Genomic DNA, 26,349 nt, shown 5'->3' with positions numbered 1-26,349 from the left:
GTCCCTCAGCTGGTTTGGGAACACCACACAGATGAGCAGCAGGTATTGTCTCTGTTTAAACTGCAACCAGGACCTGAATAAACAGGAGAAAGTGGATGGATGGACTTCAATTACACTTTATATTCACAGGTTTTTTTACAGCATTACTGACAAAAGCAATGTTTTTAATAAGCTTTCTTCCTTGAATATGCCGTCATGCTGCCAGCAGACCTGTCTATGTGTGTGACTGGTCATAAGAGAACAAATGCCAACTGCCACAAAGAAATCAATATAATGTGAAAACTGACCAGAAAGGGAGAAAAACATCAAAAGTGATGGCATGGAGTTGTGATATCTCAGTCTGGAGCAAAGAGACCAACAGAGAAACAAGCTTTTGAAACTGATCACATTAAAAAGTACAAGTGAAATTGCAAGTATTGAATCAGCTCACCTGGGCCTTGAAAGAAGGAAATTCAATAAAAGACCCCGAAGAGAAACAATGGCTGTATTGATTTCAGCATATTAAACAAGCTCTGAGGTGTTGATTAATTACTTCTGCCAGTGAACCCCTTAATGACTTCATCCAGTCGCCGTGCTGCTAATTAACAAGTGATTAAAAAGGCAGGCGGAAATGTCTAATCTAGGCCGGTGGTAGAGCTCACAAGGAAGTCATTCTGCACTCAGTCCGCCTGAGCGGGCTCCCCCCCCAAAAAAAGCCCCAAGACAGTTGTCCAGGGACTAATTTAGCCGCCTTTGTTCAGGTTGTGTGAATGGAAGTGAAGGGCTCTCTTGGGGAGAGTAACTAGAGAGTGACTTGTCTGCTCCACTGTCACTGTTCATTCAGTGAGCTGATACTGGCATGGGACTTGTTCGCTAATGATCTCGCAGCAGTGGGCTGATTCACAGCCCACTTTCTGGGTTGCTCCCTTTTCTGTCCCTTTCTTCTTCTGCAGCAGTGGAGGTTAACAGAACATGGGTGCTGCTGTGCTTTCATACGTCTATATTTGAGCCACTTCTCTCACCAGTCTCATGCCCCTAAGTGATTCACAGAGGAAAGTAAATGGCTTTCATTTCTTAACAGCAGAAACATGATTAGAAGGGCTGAATTTTTCAGTCTGAAATGCTCCAGATTTACTGCTTAATAAAAGAACATCCTTAAGCTAAAAGAAACAGTTGCATTAATCTGTTTGAGCCCCTGTATGTTGCTTTATGCCTGTACTTTGCACCCCAATAAACAAATGCATGGCAATCATGTGCTTTAAGCTGTTTTTGCCGACTCAGAATGGATTTTTCTCAGTTCTGCTTTTGAATACAAATGAGGGCATTGAACTCCTCAGTGCAGGTCACCGAAATAATTCAGAGCTGCTGCCCTCAGCAGATGATGGGATTTCAAAATATGACAGCTTGAGTAAACATTTATTTTGTAGCCATTGTGCAGCATTGCCATCCACTGTGTCGCCCCGCTCCGTGGAGCTCTCACAGTCAGAATAAAATGGCAATGTGATGTATTGGCTTTCGCTATCAGCAGCGAGCAGGCCCTATGTAATGAGCACCATGTTTCTCCAGAGGAGAAGTGATTCTTCAAACTAGAGATCATTGTGCAGTCTGTGCACAGTCCAGGCTCTTCCTGGTTCAGTGTGGGTTTCACACAGATCTGATAAGTGCTCAGATGAGTGTAAATGGGTAATTTGCTGTCGCGGGAACCTCATTGCTCAGCAAAAACAGATTAATTTAATTCTAATTTGAGAGCGTTAGCAGAGCAAGGTGCTTTGACTGAACTGCTGTGACACTGTGACAAAGATGTGATTGAGTTTAATGTGTCCATAAATGAATAGATGTGCTGTCTCAGAAGCAGTAATGTGAACATTAAAATGCTATCCACCCTCTGCGCTACTCTTACACTGTTAAACATAATCAACTTGAGACTTTATATTCATCCCAGGGGTTACTCACTGATGAAGTATTTTGTAACAACTTGCATTTTAATACGCTTTGTTGCCTTCAGCTCTCATTTTGGCAGCCCACAGACAGCAGACTGAATTGGCATAACTTCATGATTTACGTTTCCCTTGTGGCTGCATTTTGCTCTCTGATTTCTGTTTCGATGTCAAACGGTACCTTTAAAAAAAAATTTTTTCTTACAGAACATGCTGTGCTGCTTAAATTCATATCCTAAAGCTAAATGTTTGGGGGTGTGAAACAGGTTCTTGGACATTTGACCAGTAGCCTCCAATAGAAAGAAAGGTTCAATTAACTAAACCACAGGTGTCGAACTCCAGGCCTCGAGGGCCGGCGTCCTACAGGTTTTAGATGTTTCCTTGATCCAACACAGCTGATTCAAATGGTTAAATTACCTCCTCAACATGCCATGAAGTTCTCCAGAGGCCTGGTAATGAACTAAACATTTGATTCAGGTGTGTTTACCCAGGGTGAGATGACATTGGAGTGAATCTACTGCAGGAAAGATTGTAGCTCTGTGTTAACACACACTTGATCTACACCAACAAACTACTAAAACCTCTGCCATTATAGAGGTGGTCATGCTTTCTGATGAACAACAAACCAAGTGAATTTGATTAGCAGCACCTGGCTGGTACTTACCGTCCTAATTCTTATGGAAGCAGAAAGGGTGTACGTAGTTTTTCAAAGTGTAGCTTTTACCTAGAAATTATTGTCTCAGTGAATGAATTAACTTGTCTCCTAAACATCAGAAAGAGTAAAATAAGGACATCAGTATATCCTGGAGTCAAATATAACATTGTATTTTGTCCAGTTAATAGTTAAACACCTCCCATAATTCTGTTATGAGATTTAACCCAGTTGTGGCTTTTGATAGCTGCAGTCCAAAAGGGGAAACTGCCACACCCTTCTTCCAGCTGCGTCTGAAAACAGAGGCTTCCTGTAACTGAGCACCAGATACAGATCAGACACTCTGCCATGAGTCAGGATGGCACAGTTTCTATCAGATTTCAATCTAGCATTGCAAGCACATCACACACATCTCCACAGGGAGAGACCAGATCGTGGAAAGAGGAAAACATGGTGGTTCAGGTTGCCTTGGCAAACTTACACACAGTTATATTTGTATTTGCTTTTTCCAGATTTCCTTGACTGATGAAAGATATGGGATGCATTCCCAACTCATCACAATTCCAAATTACATAGAGGCATCGTGTCCAGGTATCAGTGGCTGACAACCCCTGACTTTAAAACAGTATGAGTTTAGAAAACAAGCCTGAGGTTTTTATATATATTGCTGTTATTGCCAGAAACAAATCTCATGTAAAGAAAAGGCTTAACAAATTCTGAAAGGAGCTACACTAGGATTTTCTGAGAAATACAGCTAAAAAGGGATGATATTCAGTTATCCAGTAGAAATCAGTAATCTTAAAGCCCAGCCATCATGCTAGATTTAAACTCTTAAAACAACCTTTTTTGCTCAGTTTAATCCGAGGTGTGACATACGGATCCAAGATGTCTTTAAAAAATAGTGAAATTTCAACATGAATGACTTCTCTAAAGCCACCATATCATCCATACTTTTTCACTTTAGTGTCAGATTGTGTTTGACTAGACAACATGAAAAAGATAAAAGAATAACAGTGTGTTTCCTTGCATTCAAAGTGGAATAATTTCACTTTTTTGGCTCATGATGAATGTTTGATACACAGGACAGCAAAGCACAAGTGCGGATCTGTATAACATATTCTGTATATAAAAGGTAAAAAATAGCCACCCTGGTTTGTGGTACCCTGATTTGAAGCCTAAAGTGCAATATTTTAGCCATCCCTGTCATGGTGTTTAGAATACGGACATGTCGAGCAAACCAGACACTGCACGCTGTAAAACATATCCAGCTCGATAGGCTCTTTATGGATGACTGCAATCTACAGAAGGAACACCATGCTGTAAGACTAAGACTACAAATGACCAGTTGAAACCATAAACTCACAGAGAAAGTCTTTGCCGAGGTGAGAAATTGTGTAAAATTGCATCATTTTTGAGATTTCTACAATCCGACTTCTTTTTGCAACCAGAGCAGTCGCCCCCTGCTGGCTTCTGAAGAATGTTTAACCAGACACCAGTTCACTTCTCCAAAATTAAAGAACACCACACACCTTTCGTACTTTCACTTTATGACATAAAATCTGGTTTATTTCCTTTACCATACTGGTTAGAGAACTAACTCCTTTATGGCCTTTTTAACATCTACAGACTCTTAATGCTGTTTATCAGCCAATCATCTCTAAGCTGTGCATCACTGTGAAATAAATAGATGCCTGTAAGCCCCCCAACCCTGAATGGCGCCGTTAAAACATTCACACACTACTAAAACTCAAAGGCTCGAGCTTCTGTTTTCTTCTTCCTCCACTAAGCTGTCAACAGTGACACTTTTGGCGATCTGTGCTCCACTGAAGTGGTTCAGACTCACTTGGCTTAGTATCTAAAGGACTCTGCTTTGTTAACAGGTCTTTTCAAGTGGTCTAACACAGAAAGTCAGAGACTCTGCTCTCAGAGAGCCAACTTACACCCTGGAGGACGTGTTTTTGTTGGCTCTCCACAGAGGGGGAACAGAGCGAGTAGGTGGACGGGTGATGGAGAAATAGAAAGAGAAGTTAGGTGTGAAACTTACACTCTTCCTGCACAGTTGGCTGAAGAAAGAACCACTGTTGGCACAATCAACACAGAGCCCACAATAACAAAAGAAGCTCTGCTACTACTGATTAGACTCCATGTGTGGGGAAAAAAGGCTTACAAAGACAGAGCTGCAGAGATACAGGCTGTGGTGAGAGGCAAAGCATGAGGAGCAAAACAAACATACAAATCAAGGGTCGTATAACCGCACAAGCAACAGTTTTCAATTTCAATAAATCTGGTTATAATTAATTACTTAGTGATCAGACTTCCTGCTGATATCTCACTTTAGTTTGGTTTCATAATTTCCTCTGGCTATAATCTATAAACAGATTATATTTATGGCCAAATGGGGCAAATCTCAGTTGGGGGTATGCCGCTTTGCTCTCTCGCTCCTTCCCTTTGTGTTTTTTGGGCTGAGAAAAATATATTTGCACATAAAACGATCCCGTGGTGCAGCATTAGAGATGCTATAGTCGTTAAAAAAATGAAATAGTGTTCACTGTGTAATTTTGAGTATTTTTTCAAAAACAATTAAGCGATTAAAATGGCATAAAATCCAAAATGAAAATTTTTACTTGGCAACAGGGGAAGCAAATTAGCATTTCTTTGCTTTCAGGAAGAAGTTAGGAGAAGGATGTTTGCCTCTGTCTCTCACTGCTGTCCCTTTCTTTCAGCAGGCCTGCCGTCCCCTGTGTTATTTATGAAATGAGGCCTTCGCTGACATGTGGGCAGACACACAAAGCGTCGTTTAGCACCGGGTCATTTGTCACATCAGAGCATTCCTTGGCACATGCAGGGAGGCTCCCTGTAATCTGTCAGAGTCAAATGTAAAGAGGCGACACAGAGCAGCAGGATCAGCAGACGCCCTGCTGTCAAATCGACTGTGACCCTAAACCCCACATTGTTCTCAGTTAGCAAATTCTTGTCTGAATGAAAGCTGAGCCAAAATACTGTTTTGCATCATGATGGGAAAAGACGCGAAGGCTTTTATGTCAAGATTACAGCAAAAGCAAAAGGTAAGCTCAATTTAAGATCACCAAACGAACAACAAAAATAGGAAAACAAACTAATAATATACTATCTAACGACAAGGAGGAAGACAGAAGACAAGAAACATCAACCACAGCTGAAAAGGCAAAAGTAAAGTAAAGCAGGACATAAAAACAGAACAAAACACATGAGGGATCTGTTTTCTACTGAGAGAAGTGACCTGGAGGTATCTGCTGGTCTGTAGCTGAATCCTCCAAACACTAAGGAAAGGTGCAGTACATCTTTTATGACCTACTTTACCAGAGGCTCCACTGAACCATCCTTTATGAAAGGAAAAGAGATCAAATCATTCCACAGTTCAAAGTGACGCACTGTCTTACAAAAAAAAAAAAAGCAGTTAATGTTGCGTTTTCTATTTCCTGCCATAACCTGCAGATATTTTTAAACGCACGGGTGAACTGTGAACTATGATTGTATTACAAAAACATTTTTTTAAGAAACCACCTTTACAATAGATAAAATGTCTACGTGGAAAAAAAATGTTTTACTTTTTTTTTAACTGTAAAAAATTGTAGTTATATAGCTAGTACTTAAGGGCCAACTTAAGCTTCCTTCAAACTTGTTCTCTTTTAGTTGTCCTAAGCGGGCTTTCTGATGATCACTGTGCCTCTGCTAATGTCACTCTGTTTGATTTATTTGCTCTTATTCTTGTAGGCTCATTCTGAGATGGTCTGTCCCCACCAAATCATTCAGCTGCATGTCTGCCCTCCATCGTCTTTTGCCTCCTGGAAAAATCTGGCCAGTCACTCCCATTTTAGACTAATTCAGTTCAAACATTAGACGCTTCAGAACTTACCAGCAACATGGATCAACCTCCTTCTATTTCTGACACAAGTTGTCTCCTGTGCTAAGACCCTGAATTCCCCAGTTGCTAATAAATAAACGTTTTAAACTGGACGCTTAAGATTTAAGAAGGATGTTGTCGTTTCAGCACAGCAGGCTTAATCCACTGTCATGTTATTAAAGAGGCTAGAGTAAACAGAATCGGATTTTCTGCACATCATTCTGCCTCGACCGCAAGACATTTTCCATCAAATTCAGGTAAAGTGAGTAGGAAAATACACAGAATATCACTAAAGAACATGATAGGCACACAGAGAAAATAACTATAGGATTAACAGGAAACTAAAGAAAACCATTGGGACTGTGATACTTTATAACATACTGCATCATAGCCTAATCCAGAGAGGCTTATATTTCCAAAATTAGAAAACAGTTGTTGTGCTCAGAGTTTTAAACAATCCTGCATATTATCATAAACAGGTATTTAGAGGTTGAGTAACGTGTTGTCACAGGAAAAATTATTTTTCAGGTTTTACGAGCTGAAAAATGAAGGTCCACTAAAAACTGCAGCATCATCAGCACTCGGCAAGAAGTTGTTGGTTTCAACGCGACCAGCTTGTTGGTGCCTTTCTGTGTGGAGTTTGCATGTTTTCCTGTGTAAGCGTGGGTTCTCTCTGAGTAATCTGGCTTCCTTCTACAAACTGAACACAGGCATGCAGTTAGGTTCGTTGGTTAAGTGTAAGAAAATCAACTGTCTCTTTGATGCATATTTATCAATAAACCGTTTAACACAAATACAGTTACACTAGCTTTTTATCTATTACGTATGGAGTCAAACTTTTACTATTCAACCAGCTCCAGAGAGAAAAATAGAAAAATAAAGAGCACCACCATCCTACATGTGTCTCATAACCCGGAGCAACATCTAAAAGGATAAGATATCAATTTCCTGTTATTATACCCATATCTTTTCTGAGATTTATTTAATCTGCCTCATATTGGATTTCCCTCAGCAGTGCTGGCCTCCTTCTTTCTGCATTTACAGGCCTGTGGTTAACAGGGGTGTGTGAAGCATTTGCAATGGTGTGCGTGTGTGTGTGTGTGTGTGTGTGTGTAGATGAGGGTTTACTGATTTCTGATGGGCAGTGGGTGTTTTATTTCCTCTTAACATGTGAAAGACAACTCCTCCTCCAGAAGATGGAGGTCTCATCTTCATTAGTACAAACCTGAGGGTGAAGCTCTGCTGTAGATCCAGGCTTTCAAGCAGGGATGTGTCCACAAGGGGAGGGGAAATACGACTGCTCCCTCTGGTGCTACCCACCACCACTGATGTTGGATGAAAACATTAATGGGATCTTTTTTGTACAATGTAGTACAAAGTAGTGTGGTTTTAATGTAGCTGCACCCTATTTATGTCTTTTTTAAGCTGATTTCTGTTTCTGCTGTTTTCTTGTATATTGTAGATACAAAAACTGTAATTTATCAACTAATATTGTCTCCCCCATTGAATAAAAGTCCTACATCATAACATAACTTAAAGAATTCATTGTACTATAATATTCCAATAGAGCACTTTGCTCTCAGACTGTAGGCTTTTTTGTGGTTGCTAGAGTTTGGAAAAGTAGATGGGAGGCAGAGCATCAGGCTCCTGTCCTGTGGAACCAGCTCCCAGTTTTTGTTCAGGATATTTCAGATTAGAAATAATCTAATCTAGAATAATCCCAGCAGCATATAAGATACTAACCTGTTGCAACATTATCATGTTAATTATCATGATCCAGTAAAATATATGACTTTGCATAATGAGAACAGGCCCCCCCAAAATACATACAGACAAAAGATGCATATATGTAGACTACTCCATAATAAAGACTTTAACTGATCAAGCACACACATCCATACATATGCAATAATACTAAGTGCAATAATCCTTTCTGTCATCGTTGTATTTTTACTCAGTTGTATATAGTATTTGTATTTGTATTCTATTTTTATCTTATTGTATATTTATTTTATTTTATTCTACTATATATATAGTATTTTATTTTATTCTATTCTGTACAGTTGTGTACTGTATTTATTCTTATTGTATTCTAATTTTTGCCTCATAACTTTTGCACTGTCCACTTCCTGCTGTGACAAAACAAATTTCCCAAGTGTGGGACTAATAAAGGTTATCTTATCTTATCTTACATGTTTTTAATGTTACTTATTACATACAGGGACAAAATACTTGTTTCCCCATTTTGCAAAAAGCTATTTTTATGTGTATAGCTGAAACCCACTAAAAAGGAGGAATGTGTTACTGTATACTGCATTTAAATGCCACATCGTTTTGCAAACTGCAGATATTTGACTTCCCAGATGCTTGATGGTGACTTGAGGAGGTCTGGGGACAGCAGCAGCAAACCCATCCTATGAAGGATTAAGGGATGTGTTTGATGGATGTAGGATTTAACAGGGGCGATAACAACAGCAACAACAACAACCTAGAAATGCCTCATGAATGAGTAAACAGGCACAAAAATGCCACCAATGGCTGATGTCTGGAGGCGTTTCTCCAGCCTTCAGTCATCCAAGCGGCAGAGCAAATGATGGAGAGGAGAGGATCAGTGAAGTCAGCCTGAACCAAGACAGGATGTAGGGGCATCAACCTTCAAAATAAAACACACCTTGCGCAAAAACTTGATAAGCAAGTTTGAGGAATAGCTTATAATGATATCATTAAAATATTACTGAAGAAATATTGTCGGTATAACTGTATTTTTTTAACCCTTATTCTATATTTTTTGTCTTGTTTTGATTTTATTTGTCTGTAATTTTCTTATCTTTTAAACTTATTTGTTTTGAATTTCAATTTATTTTCAGTCCATACAGTTTAGAGGCAGGATTACATAAGTTTACTCTTCGCCCTACTCCTTTTCCAGTATGTAAACTGACCGGTCATAATGTTGTTGATGGCAGTTCAGTATCCCTTTTCTTGTTTATCTGTTTACAATGCTCTTTTGTTACTTATTTGTGTTTTCTTTTTCTTTTACATGTCTAAAATCAATCAAAATGTTTAGTTTGAATTTTACGCACTATTAGTTTTAATCTTTTTAAATGCTCATATTGTAAGGGATACTTGTGGGGGAGGTGGGGGATCAGATCAGCTTTTGCACTAAAAAAGACTTACAGCCAAGTGAACTTTTTATATAATAATAATAATAATAATAATAATAATAATAATAATAATACTATGTTTATTTATTCCTATTATAATTTAGTCTCCTTGGCTTGTAATAATGATTGATTAATAGACTCATTGAAGAGTATCCTTGTCCTTTCAATTATCCTGAAAATGCAGCTTCCTCTAACGGAAATCTTTTAGGACCTCGCCTAACTTTATGCACTTTTCAGATAAACAGATCAGTCAAAGTATCAGTAACTATCGGACTACTTAACTAAGAGGATCCCTGCTGCCAGGGATCGGTTCACTTTGCTTCAGTTTAGCTGCGGGACAGCCGTGAATAAACGCCGGTTTTTGAGTTCCGGGGGTTGCGCTTACCTGAGGAGCAGAGTGCCAGGCTACGGTTTCCGCTCGTGCCGTGTTGTGGTGACTAGCCGTGGTCACTAGCAGGGCTAGCTAGCTGTATGACTGGTGTTGCTGCAGCATAGAGAAAGCGGCAATTAGCCAGCAAGCAGGCTACTCTCACTCGTCTGTTTTCTTGGTTCTCTTTTTAAGACAGTTCGCCATCTCTGCTGATAACACATTATGTGCTGGGTGCTGCAGTAAGGTGAGTGTCACACAGCCTCAGGAGTTTCACATGTAAAGTCGTTAGCCTGGAAGCTGAATCACCCCGGTTAGCGGCGGACAGCGGCGCAGACTACTCCCTGGATTCCCGAGGAATTCCACTAATTTGTCCGTGTTTAAAACGTGTTTTAGTGGGGTCTCATTTTCAGGTGGTGCATGTTGTTGCAGCTTTTGTTAACTGTGTGGTTGAAAGAGCTTGTTTTAGTGTGATGTCAGTGCTTCGCTTTCATTATTTCATTGCAGAAATTCAAATTTTATTATCAAACATGCTAGCAAATAGCCCCCCCCCCCGACACGCCGTGTTGGCAGCATTAAGTGCTGCTGCATTCTTATACATGAACAAAGTGCTCTGCAGATAAACTGTCTTGTTGTAACATCTGCAGAGCTTAAGCCAGTGATAACGGAGCAGCTGCTTTACGTAAATTGCATCTCTATAACGTTTAGTGGGTTTGTGACATAGTCAAAGATACTCCGGGCTTTTCTGTGTTTCTCTACCGACTGTGTCTTTTCCCCTCCTTTCTTTTGCAGGAAGGTCAGCAGATGGAAAAATGATATTTATACCCAGTGGATTACTCATCACGCCTTTCGAAATTGTGGAGTGCTTTTCTCCTTAGCATCATGCGTTTCTACAAATCAAGCCTAGTCTCCTGCTGCAGAGATTTCACCTCCTTACGTTTGGATTTATCCGCCAGTTTTTAAAGACGGTCCTTATCATCTTCTTCTTCTTTTTAGTGTCGTTCTTGTTATTATTTTTAAAGTGCTTCCGGTAAAACATTAACTATGTGTCTATGCGGGTTGGATATGCTCAGATAAACACAAGCGTGAAGTCGTGCGAAGGGAAGCCCAAAGAAGGAAGTCCAGGACGGGATAGGCACGCAGAAACTACCCCGCGTCCCAAAGAAACATGGCCTCGGTGTGGAAGAGACTGCAACGTGTGGGGAAGCATGCGTCTAAATTCCAGTTCGTGGCTTCCTATCAGGAACTAATGGTGGAATGTACTAAGAAATGGTGAGTTTTTAGCGACCACATTGCTGTCATTGAAGCCTAGTGAAAACTCTCTCTCTCTCGCTCTCTCGCTCTCTCTCTCTCTCTCTCTGTGTGTGTGTGTGTGTGTGTGTGTGTGTGTGTGTGTGTGTGTGTGTGTGTGTGTGTGTGTGTGTGTTTTGGAATGTCGAGCTTGTTCCTGGTGGCCATAATTCACACACACATACACTCACAGTCTCCTTGGTGTACAGGCATGTCTGTATGCAGGGAGGAGCCCGGCTGGCTTTTAAAATGTTTCTTTTTTTCTTGTGTATCGATGTGGATTTGGTGCAGTAGAGAGATTTCACTTCAACCAGATGTGCTGGCTTCACTCCCCTTCTCTTCCTCCGCTCACTCCTCTGTTGATATTCTTGAGCAAACCACTAGCAGCTCTAGGGATGCTTTTGGGAATCTCAGCTTGACCTCCAAACTCACCATATATACAAATTATTAATATAACCAGTTAAGTCTCATTCACAGGAAAAATCTAATGGTTAATGTAAACAGTCACATAAATACAACTCAAGAACAGTGTAAGTTGATGAACTCCAGACACACAACCTTTTTTAAAAAAGGTTGTGTGTCAGATTAAGTTTACATGAAGTCACATTGATCAACAGGAGACTGCAGCCTTTAAAAGTGACAGTTTAAAAGTGACTTAAACTCTTGATTATGGTTTTTACACATGTATGTACAGAGATGAGAGGGAACCAGCCCAAGTAGAAAACCAAGCAAATAGCTAGGAAAGTCTGCAGACATACAGAGAACAGTGATGTACATGATTTCCACAGCGATTGATAAAACATGTAGCTGCTTGTCAGAGGTGTTATTAAGTAGCAGATCATCGTACTCTGATAAAGGTTTAAAAAGTAGCAGAAATCAAGTGTTTACTCCCATTTGAGAGAGAAACAGGATAAGTTGAGATTTAGTCTGGACTCCAGTATTAGGTGTTTTAAATCAGCGGTCCCCAACCTTTTTTGCACCACGGACCGGTTTATGCCTGACAATATATTCACGGACTGGCCTTTAATGGATCGCGGATAAATACAACAAAATAAAACTAGTACCCGTACCGAAAAAAATAAGATTTATTCATAACACACATGAAAAGACCCAGGAAAACAGAGTTAACAATCAAAACGATAACAAAATAACGCTGAAAACCGATTAAAAACCCTGAAAACAATACTTTTCACACCTGAGCCTCAACTCTCGCGGCCCGGTACCAAACGACTCACGGACCTGAACGGGTCCGAGGACCGGGGGTTGGGGACCGCTGTTTTAAATGCCAAGCTGTGATCTACACCATTTGAGTTTCAGCCCTTTGTGCCTTTTTTTGCTTTTTAGGATGATGAGGTGCTTTTGCCATTAACAGATGCCAACGAGAAGTCATTAATTACAGAGTTTCTTAAAATTAAATGCACTGCTTTTCCTTTTGTGAAGTTGCCAGCTTTACTGCACAGGAGTGAAAATAATGTTTGAACAGTAAAGATTTAAAATGATATTAATTGGTAGTGTAAATTTATAAATTTACATGTAAAGGTAATAGACATCTCGTTCTATGTACCATCAATGTTCTTAATAGATCAGTCATTACATGAGAAGAATAATTTAACCAGAAGTAATACTTTCTGTTGTGTGTCAGGTTTTAAAGGGTGCCTTTTGAGGCGTGTCTTTCACAAGTCTTGGCTTATAGGACTTGTACATATCTATAAACAAAAAAACATTTTCACTTGTGTGTAATCATACTGGCATCACCACAGCAAGAATGCTGGTTATTGAATTAATAATTAGACTGTTTTGCAGGCAGGTCCTTGCCCTCCTGGCTTTAAAACCATACTAAGACATCCATACCCTTAAGTGACACGAATCTCATCCCTGCTTCTTTTAGTCAGATGTGAACGCTGTTAGAAATATGACAAAAATGATCTGCACACTTGCATACTTTGCAATAGTAACATACATGCAGTGTTTTTAATCGGTTAATATTGTTTAGTTTTAGTTTAGTGGCTCATCTTGTGGTTGTATGCCAGAAATATTTGAATCTATGAAAGAGGCGGACGAGCTGTGCTTTTAGATGTGGAGATGAAGTGGAGAGATAGGTAGATACGTGCTACAGTTATGCCTGCAGCTGTGTGCCCTGTAACGAGGGAAAAGCTTGGGCTTGTAAGGTAAAGATGTAGCCTGCAGACACAGATTCTCAAGTAGCGTGCCGTAGGCGTGACTAACACAGCCCCACAGAGCTTCGACCTGGGACAGATGTTAACGTGTTGGAGAAAGGAATGACAAAAATGTACCTCTCTTCCCAGAGCAAAGGGTGGGTGGGCTCAGCTCAGTGTCAGTAGTACACTTTGTTTTGCAGTCTTGAGAGGTGCTTTCATCTTATGATATGCCAGAAATGTGTATACAGAGCCATTTGTTGTTATATAATACAGTTCTTATCTATAGGTAATCAGCACTGCAGTGATTTATTGATCCTTAGAGATCAAGTGCTTTTGCATTTTGCTCAAAGCTGTGAAGATAAGTTGAACCCAAATTCCTGTGTTACAGCAGTCACAATTGTAGACACAATCTGTAACCAAACTGCTTAAACAGTTTTCAACCAGTTTCTTTCTTGTATTTGTATATAGGCATATGAAACATTATTGTGTGTCAGATGCACCAGTTTTTGTCAAATTAGTGTATCAGTCATTCTTGTGGCCAGAAAAACTCTTTTAAATGTATCAGGTGAGCAGTCACTTCAGGGCTGTAGTGGGGTGTTTCAATCATATTAGAAGCAGCCCCCAGAGCTCAAATGGTTCATAACGTCTTAAAAAACAAACAAAGCCAAAAACCAACTGAACCAAAAAAAAGCCCATAGTTCTTTTTAATTTTCGTAATCAATAACAGGAAGAAAAAGGCTGAATGCTTACTTTGTGTCAGTACTCCTGCATGTGCCTGTATGTACACGTGTGGGTGATTTGTGCTTAGTGTGAAATATAAAAGCATTTCAAATATTCAAAGGCTTAGTAGAGTAATCTCTACAATCTTGATAACTGGACTTCAAATAGTCACTTCAAGGACGTGTTTTCCTTCATGTCGAACTCCTTTGCCTCAGGCTGCTTGCTGCTTCTTGTCACATGATCTTTGGTTGAGCTTGAATAATCTTCAAATTTTATAAAGAATACATGTTTTAACTGAAAGTTTGTACACATTTTTCATTGTGCCAAGTTTTTATGTAAATGAGTGTACTTCTATTGTCTGATTTATTTATTTTTAAATTTCTGTTTCTCTTTGAGTGGAGTTTAATTTCCTCAGGCATAAACCACATTTTTTGTTTATTAAAATATCAGTAAATACCAGTGATATGAACCAAAAAGCAAATAGGAAGAATGTGTGTGATATAGGGATGGTCCCCGTGAATAATTTATTAGTTGCCCTTGAAAGCTTAGGTGTAACCTTTGACTGTCTTTTCTGAACTGTGCGGTTTCTGTCATATTTCAGGCCTGCTTGTAGAACAAAATGACTAGGTTTGCATCAAAAGTTGATGAGGGTGGGGTCTGCCTATTCAGCTACCATTTTTGTTGCTGTTTTTATTCACACTGATTTGATCGAAAGCATTGCAGCGGCTGCAAACAATATCATCTGCAAATTATGCCGGGCGACAGTAATAGCAAAGAGACAAAGCACTTTTGGAATATGGGGAAAGCCAAAAACTGCGCTTCCTCCACTTCCGTACCATTGATTCATTAATGCTGAATTCTCTCTTTGTTTTCTTTGAGAAAATTAAAGGATTTTAAGTGTGCCTTATAGTGTGTAGAATACGTTATACAGAAGAAAAGAATATATCGTGATATATATCGTTACCGCACATGCTTCAAATTATAACGTGATATGGATTTTAGGCCATATCGCCCAGTCCTAACACTGATTGATACTGAGGTGCTAAAACCCCAGTTAAACAGGTGGGAAAAAGAAAACTAAAAGTTAGGCAGCATTCAGAAATTTGTCAAAACTAAGTGTAATGTAATGGAGTTCCATTTAAAAATTGTATGTGTGTATATAGGATCCATTTGAAAGAATTAATAGTCATAATATCATTTAAATGTGGTTGAAATGTACTTAAGGTCAGATTAGTTTGTGGAGTTCAGTCTCTGCTACCCAGATCTTGCAGTAAAATTCTTCTTAAATAGGTTGGAAAAACAGTATAAACTTAAATCAACTCATATGCTTAAATTTTAGTGTCTTATTCACTAATTTCATGTATTATTATGTTTTCATATTTTGAGAATTGTGTAAGAATTTAGGGCATCTGAGGATATTGATTCTCTTGTCACGTGTTTTTTATCATCCACTCAACTAGTCATGCTGACATGTCTGCTTTTTTTCCCTCTACAAAGGCAGCAGGTGAGGTCACAGTCGGCTTAAAAACAGCTTTAGCTGTGTAAAGATATAATCTGTTTATTTGCACACTGAACATTTTATTATTTTTACTGGTTTACCCACCATCAGATGGGGGAAGGAAGTAAAGCCATAATGCTTCCCCAGACTACATTGACAGAAACAGTAATTCAACCTTTCATAACATGGGAGGAGTTCAAGTATTGCTGCCTTGAATTTTTATAAAGTTTATTGTCTGACTTTGGTTATTTAGCATATTAGTTTGCATCCAGAGTAACATGTTAAAATGCAGAGAAGAGAAATATCTGTTTTCTGTGAAAGACAGATTTTTTTTTTTGTGCGAGTCAGGGTACCTTCTTTCTTACTGTGGCTCCCAAATCCTGCAGATTTGCAAACTGTCGACTCTTACATGTAGTTTTAGTATTTGGTTCACAAATGCCTTCAATGAGTTATTCCTGATTGTTGGACAGGTGTTGTCTCCTTTCTTGCTGAAGGAGAATATGGAAAGTGAGCTTTTTAGGTACATTGAGAAAGGGATATAAATTCTAAATGTCTTCTGAAATCATGTTGGTAAGTTCTAAAGCATCAATATATTACACAGCCCGAATTTGTCGTCCGCTTTTGTCAGTTGAATTGGTGATACAGCCTGTGAAAAAGCGTTCTACCTGTTAAACCCAACCACATCAATCATTTTACACTTTTGGATCATTTCCTGTGTGGGAAAGTTTGCTGCTAATGTAAGCAGAAATGTGATTGATGGAGTTTTCTTTCCTGTTGTTATATTTTTTTAAAGTGATTTCAAGCCTTTATCTGTGCCCTTGTTGCTCTATCTGATTGATTTCTGCAGCTCAGGAAGTTAGAACATCACTCACACAGCCGTTTCAGACTGCAGGATCAATGCTGACGAACCATTTAAAATTTAATGAATACACTGTTTTTCTTTGCCAGGGAAATGAGACACCATTCAGTCTTGCAGCAAGACTGTTCTGTCTTTAGATGAAATATTTACATTAGTATCACTTGCTTTTCATTCAAAGCAGGTAATTATGATGCGTAATAAGTGGCAGGAAGTTTGTAACTTATAATTCTTTTAGAGAATGTTTTTTAACATGTTTTTTTTGTGTGCTTTTGTCTGTGAATATTTATGAATGTAGATGTTTTGTGGCCTTTTGGAGGCTTATATGTGCTTGGGACATTTCTCTGACGGCTGATAATCTATAATTTTGGTAATCTCCTGGTGACAACATAGAGTAGCTTGGAGACTTTCACACGCTCACTGATCAGGTCATGTGACCTGGGTGGGTTAGATCATTATTTGCCTTATACTATATAATAGGTTGTACAGTCTCTCTCACTTTCTCTCAGTTAATCTCACATTAATTGAGTGTGACATTAATTTGCCCCTCTGTGTGCTTTTCTAAACCACTGAGATTAACAGCTTTTCTATCAGAAAACTTGGTATCATATTGGCTGTAAATTTAAGCTTTTAATCAGCCAGTTTGTGTTATTTCAGACCCTAAATATACAAAGTATTACCTGAATGAGTACTGTAGGTCTTGCAGACCCACACAGAAGACGTGGGAGTTGCACACTGCAATCAGCACAGAGACATTATTGATTACATGGTTGGTCTGTCTTGCTCATGCAAGCATGGCTAATCATCACTTCTTCCCTCACACCCACGTGACATAACAGGGAATGTTCAGTTCTGAGGAAGAAGCTTCATATCAATCAAAGACTGCACACATACCCTGAAGGCATACGTCCACACTTTTATAGGAATTTAGACATTTTGAACACACACAGACACTCTTATCAGGTAAACACAGAGACAAGTGGATTTTCCCATCTGCTTTGGGGAGACAAGGGGTCCTGCTGCAGATCCAAGCAGCAGAAGAATTTATCATAGAAAGCACTTTATAGATTCTTTGTTTTTCTGGCTTTCATTGGGCATTTGGTGGAGATGACTATGCAAGCATGAATAGACAGTCAAGGCATTGCTGAACATGAGATACCTTTATTTGACAGAAATCTTTGGGTTTTTTTTTCTGGTTAATGTTGACAATTTTTGAGCAGAAGTGATGGGTGTGTGCATAAATTCCCTATTAACTTTATATCAGCCATTGGGCTGATTGCGACACATTATATAGCTGGTTAACATCCATTGCTTGCTGTTTGACCCCTAGGGCACAAAATGCTCTACTTATAACTTTTTCTTCACTTCCTTGATGCAGCAGCATAAAGTGTCTCATGAATGTCTGAATAGTGATAAAATGTTTTGTAGTTATCAAATTCAATAATTCGGTGTCACTGAATTAGGCAGTAGAAACTGGTACAGCTTGACAGGTTGGTGGTTTTTCAGGTAGGGCTTTGGATGACAAGATGAAGAAAGCATTTGGAGATTTTCATAGCCTTTTTGTTGTTGTTGTTGTTGTTGTTTTTGTTGTTGAGGGATCTGCAAACTGACTTTGACTGTGTGTTAGCCACAAACGTCATTTTTTTTTCTTGGCTAGTATTTGGTAGAACTTGGTATAGGGTAAAATTCAATCACTTTTAATAAGTGGATAATCACACGTTACAAAACTGGTTAAAGCAATAATGTTATTCCAGTGCTCAGGATTTTCCTTTGGTTCATACTTTATTATAATAATAATTATTATACATTAATCAGGCTCTTATTGTTCGAATCAGTTTGTGGTAGTGGGCACTGAAAAGAAATTTAAATTTGAAGTGTCTTTGTAAGCATGAAATGCAGTGGAAGTGGTGTTCTTAACACAGTTATTATGTACTTGAGTGTTGTGAAATGCGTGAAGTGTAGAAATGAATTCCACAGTTGAAGCATCTGGCTGACAGTTGACTAATGGCCAACCTTTTCAGTGGAAATGACCAGCGTGCGTTAGGCTGTGACATGTTGTCTTCTGCTGAGCGTGTGTGCATTATGGCGAGCGTCCATCTCATTTCTCTGCCAGAGAAACCTCTTCTTGCCAACTTGTCTGACGTGGCTCTCCATTCTCTTTAAATCTGAAGGCCTTGACAGATTCCCGAGTATAACTTTGGCACCAGTAGAGGGTTTTTATTGCCAGGTTGTAGTAGAGAGCTGTCATTTCTCTTGTCCGGGAATTTTGGATGAAACCATAAAATCTGGATTGTCATTATGTTTGAGGTTTTGGGAAAAATAACTCTGTCCCTGGATTGAATTTACTTAATTGCAAACATCTCCTTTGTTTTTGTTTCAGTTTTACGATCCATGCTTGTTTATTTAGAAACACACAAGTAAAATGTAAAATTATAGCAAATGTAAAGCAATTTTTATGTTTAGTGCTTGAGCTTTTTATTATTGAAGTTTATCGCCTCTTTTTCTAATTCTGATTCTTCTATTTTCTTGCCCCAAGCTCACTGATGTCTTCTGGGTTAGCTTTCACAGTGAAATGACTGCTTTTCTCTCCATTTATCTTTCCTCTCCATTCTTTCCTGATTACTTTATCTTCCTTCGTCTGTCGCACCTCAGTTGCTTTTCTTTTTGAGGGGGGCTTGCTTTGCAGTAGAATTCACCCAAGTGTTGTTGTTCTGTGCTGCAATCATGAGACAAAAACGGGGCATTTACACACTCCTCCTACGCACACTAATAGACATGAAACATTGCAGGGTTGTGAAGTAGTCAATGGGGTGTAAAATGTGATAAACTCTGCTGGTGTGTTTCACTTTGCTGCTGTCAGCCAGAAAAAAACACACAGCCCTGAAGACTGCTCATCATTTATCAGCCTGCAGAGCACTGCTGCAGCATCTGCAGGCTGATTCATACTGTGTGTGTATCTGGAACTGTACAGTTCGTACAGTTTTAAAACGCGGTTTTGGAAAATATAGTTGACATAGGTGGAATTTAGGATCCTCTCTTGCAGTACAAAGTGGGTTTTTTTTCCCCCTCTGGGTCTCTTTGGATGATTTGCTTCGTTGTCCAATCATAGCACCCTGTGGGGTTGCCAATGACCAGTGGCATTACAGCCAGGGTGGTGCAGCAGAGGAGGTTAATGTGCAGTCAAACACACCAAACTCAATAGTCTGTGGGTAAAAGAGAAACACACCTATTGAAAGTTTGTCACCTTCAGCATAAAGCTACATTTACATTTTGACATGCAGTGGTGAATGATTTAGCTTTACCACAATTAGTTAACATAAGTGAATCGATGTCGGCTGAACAGTTTCAACAATATTGGGTCACAAGATTCATTTGGTGCACATGGGGATCCAAGGCTGACCTGTGTGGTTGGATACAACAGACAAGCTGTTGGAAAGCTGAAAGTGGCAACAGTGACAACGTGAGCATTAGAACTGGACCACGGAGCAATGGCAGAAGCTGGCTTGGTCTGATGGATCATGCTTTCTTTTGCATCACATGGATGGTCAGGGTTATGTGTTTGTGTCTGTCGCTTACCTCCGGAAAACCTGGCACGCGATGCTGGTGGAGGCATTGTGACGCTCTTGGCAATGTTCTGTAGGGACACCTCGGGCCCTGCCGTCCTGCCATGTGCATGTTACTTTGACATGTACCTAAGCATTGTTGCAGAGCCTACTACCAATTAAGCATATTAGGTGATGTGCATTTCTGTAATGAGAAGGGGTGTGGTCTAATGACATCAACACCTTATATCAGGTGTGCATAATTATTAGGCAACTTCCTTTCCTTTGGCAAAATGGGTCAAAAGAAGGACTTGACAGGCACAGAAAAGTCAAAAATAGTGAGATATCTTGCAGAGGGATGCAGCAGTCTCAAAATTGCAAAGCTTCTGAAGCGTGATCATCGAACAATCAAGCGTTTCATTCAAAATAGTCAACAGGGTTGCAAGAAGCGTGTGGAAAAACCAAGGCGCAAAATAACTGCCCATGAACTGAGAAAAGTCAAGTGTGCAGCTACCAAGATGCCACTTGCCACCAGTTTGGCCATATTTCAGAGCTGCAACATCACTGGAGTGCCCAAAAGCACAAGGTGTGCAATACTCAGAGACATGGCCAAGGTAAGAAAGGCTGAAAGACGACCACCACTGAACAAGACACACAAGCTGAAACGTCAAGACTGGGCCAAGAAATATCTCAAGACTGATTTTTCTAAGGTTTTATGGACTGATGAAATGAGAGGGAGTCTTGATGGGCCAGATGGATGGGCCCGTGGCTGGATTGGTAAAGGGCAGAGAGCTCCAGTCCGACTCAGACGCCAGCAAGGTGGAGGTGGAGTACTGGTTTGGGCTGGTATCATCAAAGATGAGCTTGTGGGGCCTTTTCGGGTTGAGGATGGAGTCAAGCTCAACTCCCAGTCCTACTGCCAGTTTCTGGAAGACACCTTCTTCAAGCAGTGGTACAGGAAGAAGTCTGCATCCTTCAAGAAAAACATGATTTTCATGCAGGACAATGCTCCATCACACGCGTCCAAGTACTCCACAGCGTGGCTGGCAAGAAAGGGTATAAAAGAAGAAAAACTAATGACATGGCCACCTTGTTCACCTGATCTGAACCCCATTGAGAACCTGTGGTCCATCATCAAATGTCAGATTTACAAGGAGGGAAAACAGTACACCTCTCTGAACAGTGTCAGGGAGGCTGTGGTTGCTGCTGCACGCAATGTTGATGGTGAACAGATCAAAACACTGACAGAATCCATGGATGGCAGGCTTTTGAGTGTCCTTGCAATGAAAGGTGGCTATATTGGTCGCTGATTTGTTTTTGTTTTGTTTTTGAATGTCAGAAATGTATATTTGTGAATGTGGAGATGTTATATTGGTGTCACTGGTAAAAATAAATAATTGAAAAGGGTATATATTTGTTTTTTGTTAAGTTGCCTAATAATTATGCACAGTAATAGTCACCTGCACACACAGATATCCCCCTAAAATAGCTAAAACTAAAAACAAACTAAAAACTACTTCCAGAAACATTCAGCTTTGATATTAATGAGTTTTTTGGGTTCATTGAGAACATGGTTGTTGTTCAGTAATAAAATTATTCCTCAAAAATACAACTTGCCTAAGAATTCTGCTCTCCCTGTAAACTATAGAGAGGCAAATTCAGTTTGTTATAAATCTCATAATAATGATCATATTAATTTAATGCTATATCGGGTAAATTACATTTTCCGCCTGTTTAACTCTGACTGAAGCTTATATCCTGAAACCTATTAGAAAACATGGCCATGCTGGGATCGGTTCAGCCCCCAGTGACCCTGCTTTGGATAAGTGGCTAAGAAAATGGGTGAATTAATGACTGTGCCATGAGAATAAAGGCATTTTATTTAAAGTGGGAGAGATGTGTTGGAGAGTTAACATTTTTAAGCTGCTGTTTGAATTATAATATGAGAGAAATTAAAACATAAGCAGTTTCATTTGCCAGCAAATTATCTTAAAGACTTTAAAATCTTCTCGTTTTTCTCTCTTCAGTTTGATTCTCAGACAAAATAATTGATTACTCACAAATATCAGCACTGTGACAGTCGCCTGGCTGCTTATCTATCATTAAATTTAGAAATGTATTCACCAGGGCTCCTTGTTTTCTGCTGTGTGCGCTCTTAAGCATGTGATGGTTGTGATTCGTACAGTGTCAGTCACTCCCCGAGGCTGTTGGTGAATGGTGGTGTGGGAAGAAAGGATTTATTACCTCACTTCTCCCACTGAAAGGTAGTTTCATTCTTAATTATTTTGCTCCCAAATTCATGATCTACATGATTCCTGCTGTGCCTGATCTGTGCCTGAGGCTCTTGTTGTGTTTTCCCTTAGAGTGGAAGTAAGATGCATGTTGATCATTATTTGCATTGGTTTCCTACTACCACTGTGATTCATGAAACCCTTTTGTTCTCTGTATATTTTTTTAAATGAATGATTATATGCAGGGATCTTTTGGTGGGAAGCACATATTCACTCATAACATCTTGCTCTTTGTGTTGTTGTGATATCATCATATGCCAGTGCATCATGGGTTGTTGTGCACAAGTTTACTCTGGCACACCTGACTTCAGCCGTTCATTTTTTTTATCAAAGTAATGAAGCTATGGTTCATGCGGCTGTCATCTGTTTGCTAGTTTGCACTTTCCTGTCACAAACAAGAGAGACACGCCATCTTGTCAACCATTCCCCGTGTGTAAATGGCTCATTTGTTTCTCTCACTTATTTGATTTTATTTTTATTTTGTCAGTTGCCATTCCCAGAAATTGGGACAACTTACCGTATTTTCACGACCATAAGACGCACTGTACTAAAAGGCGCAGTCTCAGTTATGTGTGCCATTACTGTATTTAACACACACATAAGGCGCACTGGATCATAGGGCGCATACAAGTACCGTATGCGTATTTAAAAATAAAGCGGGAGCAAACCTGAGTTCGATACCTTACTCACATTTTTATTACCAGTAATCGTCATCATCAACAACACACAAGCATACAAGTGTGCGTATTTAAAAATAAAGCAGGAGCAAAACGAAGTTTGGTACTCACATTTTTATCATCAAACCCATGGAAGTCCTCATCCTCTGTGTCTGAATTGAACAGCTGCGCTAAATCTCCATCAAACATGCCAGGTTCACTTTCTTCACTGTCAGAGTCACTTTCCGTGCCGTGCGGCTCCTCGGAAATGATGCCGGCTTTTGCGAAAGCTTGAACAACAGTGCCAGCAGACATGTTAGCCCAAGCATCTACAATCCATTCGCAAATTGTGGCGTAACTCGCCCGGCGCTGCCTTCCACTCTTGGTGAAACTGTGGTCTCCATCGGTCATCCATCGCTCCCAGGCCGCTCGCAGCCTTACTTTGAACGGGCGGTTCACACCGATGTCCAGCGGTTGGAGTTCCTTTGTCAGGCCTCCCGGAATGACAGCAAGCTCACAGTTCATTTGTTTCACTAGTTTTTTCACATCGGCTGTGAGATGGGCACGCATAGAGTCACAGATTAAGAGCGATGGTGATGCGTGGAAAAAAAAAAACACCTGGTCTCCTTACATACACCTCCCTCAGCCACTCTTTCATCATTTCCTCATCCATCCAGCCCTTTTCATTTGCCTTAATGATGATTCCTGCTGGAAACTTCTCTTTAGGCAAAGTCTTTCTCTTAAAAATCACCATAGGCGGCAGTTTCTGTCCATTAGCATGGCAGCCAAGCACAACAGTAAAAGAAGACTTTTCGTGCCCCGTTGTGCGTATCGCTAGCGTGCTGGTCCCCTTCTTCTCCACAGTGTGACTCACCGGGATGTCAAAAGTGAGCGGGACCTCGTCCATGTTTGTGATGTGGCTGGGCTGGATGTTTTTGTCCCCGATGTGTTTGCTGCAGTAGGAGCGGAAGATGGCCAGCTTTTCCTTATAATCCGCTGGAAGTTGCTGCGCTACCGTAGTCCTGGTCCGGATGGAAAAATGGCACAGTTTCATGAAAAGTGAAAGTGAAACTGCTTTTAGCCGAATGGTGACCGTCGAAACGCTTCTCCCGCTCGTTCTTTGCTCGATGATCCACCGCTCGAGTCTTTCCTCCAACTCGGGCCACCTCGCCTTATGTCCGCGGAAACTCAGCTGCGTTTTCTTGACCTGCCGGAGCTTGTTTTCTAGCTTCCTCCATTTGCGAACCATCGATTCGTTAATCTTAAATTCTCTCGCCGCTGCTCGATTTCCATGTTCCTCCGCGTAGCTGATGGCCTTCAGTTTAAACTGTGCTTCATAAGCGTGTCTCTTTGCCATTTTCAGGGTTGCGCCCACACTTCACCCTTTAGCGTTCTCATGGTGTTCTCTACTACGTCCTCCTTACAACACACAGGGCGCACTGCGCTATAGGGCGCGCTGTACTTTTTGAAGAAAATCTAAGACTTTTAAGTGCGCCTTATGGTCGTGAAAATACGGTAAACACTGTTTTATTTACCAGAAGTTTCCATACTCTCTGTGCAGAGAGTTTAACCCTTCATCTGCAGGCCAGTGCTGTTAGCCAGCAGCAGCATTTTGTTCCCTTTGCTTCCTGTGCTTTCTCACGGGGTAAGATTTAAAAGACTCTTACCTGACCTCTGTTCCTCAGGGTATGATGGAGCCTTTGATCTCCACTTTCATCCATCCAGCCTACCCACTTTTATTCCTTGTACCTTGCTCTCAGCTAGTCCCTCTTCTCAGCCATGGTAGACCTTTCATAATTGGCCACACTTGACCTTCAGTCTGTTTCTGCAGTTAAGCTCTCAGCTACTGCTGCCTCCACAAAGCTATCCTTTTAAGAAGAGCTCTGAAAAATAATAGCTTCTGGCTTGAAACAACTCAGGCTGTTTACAGAATGGGAAATGCTTCAAAGTAATCTTCATGCTTGATGTCTTTAGGTGTTCAGTGGAAATAATGAAGTCTAGAAGTGACTGGAAAAATCCTCTGCTTTTCCAATTCACACTCCAGTCTGTAGTTTTTATAGCAGCAAGATCCAGTAAGTAATGAGGTTAGTAAAACAAATGTTTAAATTAGACACTAAAGACTGTAGCTGTTCTGTGTCTTTAGTCTATAAAGGTCATTTTAATTAAAAAAATCCACAAATACATAAAGTTGTCAGAAATACATAACCTGGCATTACAGTAGTCACAAACAAACATTCATGGACTGGCACACAAGCTGATTAGAGAGGTTCTCTAGCTTTCACTCCAGACTCTTGTACTTGGCTTAAGTGCTTTCAGCATTAACTCTGTGTCACTGACCCAGCTTTTGGCTCACACAGACACACTGACTTACTGTTGTATAATTGGAGGTCAAATGACTGGCAGTGCAGGCCAGAAGAGAGAAGGAACAAATTTCAGATTTTATAGGAAAGTTTTTTAGATTTTACAAAATGCACACAGCAAGATGATTATAAAGCACTACTGTGTTGAAAATCTGTCTGTTAGATGTCCTCTTCAAAGCTCAGTTGCAGCTTAAGAGGCGATGTTTACAAGTTGTTTCAGTCTTCTCATTAAAAGGATCAAAATGCCCACAGGAATGAGGGCTGGGTCATTAGTTAGATTTTAATTTCAATTAAGAATTTGGCTTTCAGCAATTATGAAAACAAAACTTTGACATTGATTTTCACTAGGAAGCTCTCTAAAAAGTGAAATTCCTAAGAGGTGGAAAGGTCATTAACAGTTTCCTGCCTTTAGTTCCCCATTACTCTCCTCCTGTCCCTTGTTGTCCTAAGGATGAGTATCCCTGGGCCTTTTTGTTGCAAGAGTCACCCATGCATTTCATGCATTTATTCTTTTTTTTTTCTTCTTCTTTTTTTGTTTTTGTTTTACCTTTTAAGATAGAGCCAAAGTGTCAACCCCATCAAACACCTTTAGAATGTGCTCGAACGGAGCTCACAAACCAGGTGCGCTCATCCGATATTGGTGTCTGACCCCACAACTGCCCTTTTGGATGGATATGCAAAAAAATTTCCACTGATACACTCCAAAATCTTGGAAACTCATTATCGCAACAAGCTTCAACTTAAGAAGGGAAAGTTATACTAGGCTGTTTAATTTGCATGCATAACTATACTCCTCAATATGTTGGGGAAAAAGTACAGAACTCAATAAAATAAAATTAAAAAAAACCCCAAACAAACCCTTTTGTAAATAAGATTAAATGGACTTACAATATTAAGGAAGCTGTTTTCCAGTGAAAACAGTTCCCTCTCCAAATAATGCTCTCATTGCTGTCTTTACTGAGTCAGAACTTACGAAGTAGGTCGGGTATGACAAATAC

General features: G+C 40.0%; 1 protein-coding gene across 6 annotated transcripts in view; it reads left to right on the top strand.

Moving 5' to 3' along the window:
- The first annotated feature begins 9,853 nt into the window (after positions 1-9,853).
- The window catches only part of ehbp1 (EH domain binding protein 1), a 167,911-nt gene continuing 151,415 nt past the window's right edge, over positions 9,854-26,349 (top strand). For 5 of the 6 annotated variants that reach the window (XM_080869878.1, XM_080869877.1, XM_080869876.1 and 2 more), the window contains exons 1-2: positions 9,854-10,226; positions 10,772-11,251. In XM_080869878.1, the coding sequence (XP_080726004.1) occupies positions 11,148-11,251 (104 nt within the window). In that variant the 5' untranslated portion in view covers positions 9,854-10,226; positions 10,772-11,147. The remainder of the gene's footprint in view (positions 10,227-10,771; positions 11,252-26,349) is intronic. The other variant, XM_080869874.1, reaches the window with a different exon arrangement.

The sequence above is a fragment of the Rhamphochromis sp. 'chilingali' genome (genome assembly GCF_963969265.1).
Source record: "Rhamphochromis sp. 'chilingali' genome assembly, chromosome: 20".
Lineage (NCBI taxonomy): Eukaryota > Metazoa > Chordata > Actinopteri > Cichliformes > Cichlidae > Rhamphochromis > Rhamphochromis sp. 'chilingali'.
The sequence above is the reverse complement of the archived record's forward strand: the minus strand, read 5'-3'. Positions and strand labels throughout refer to the sequence as shown.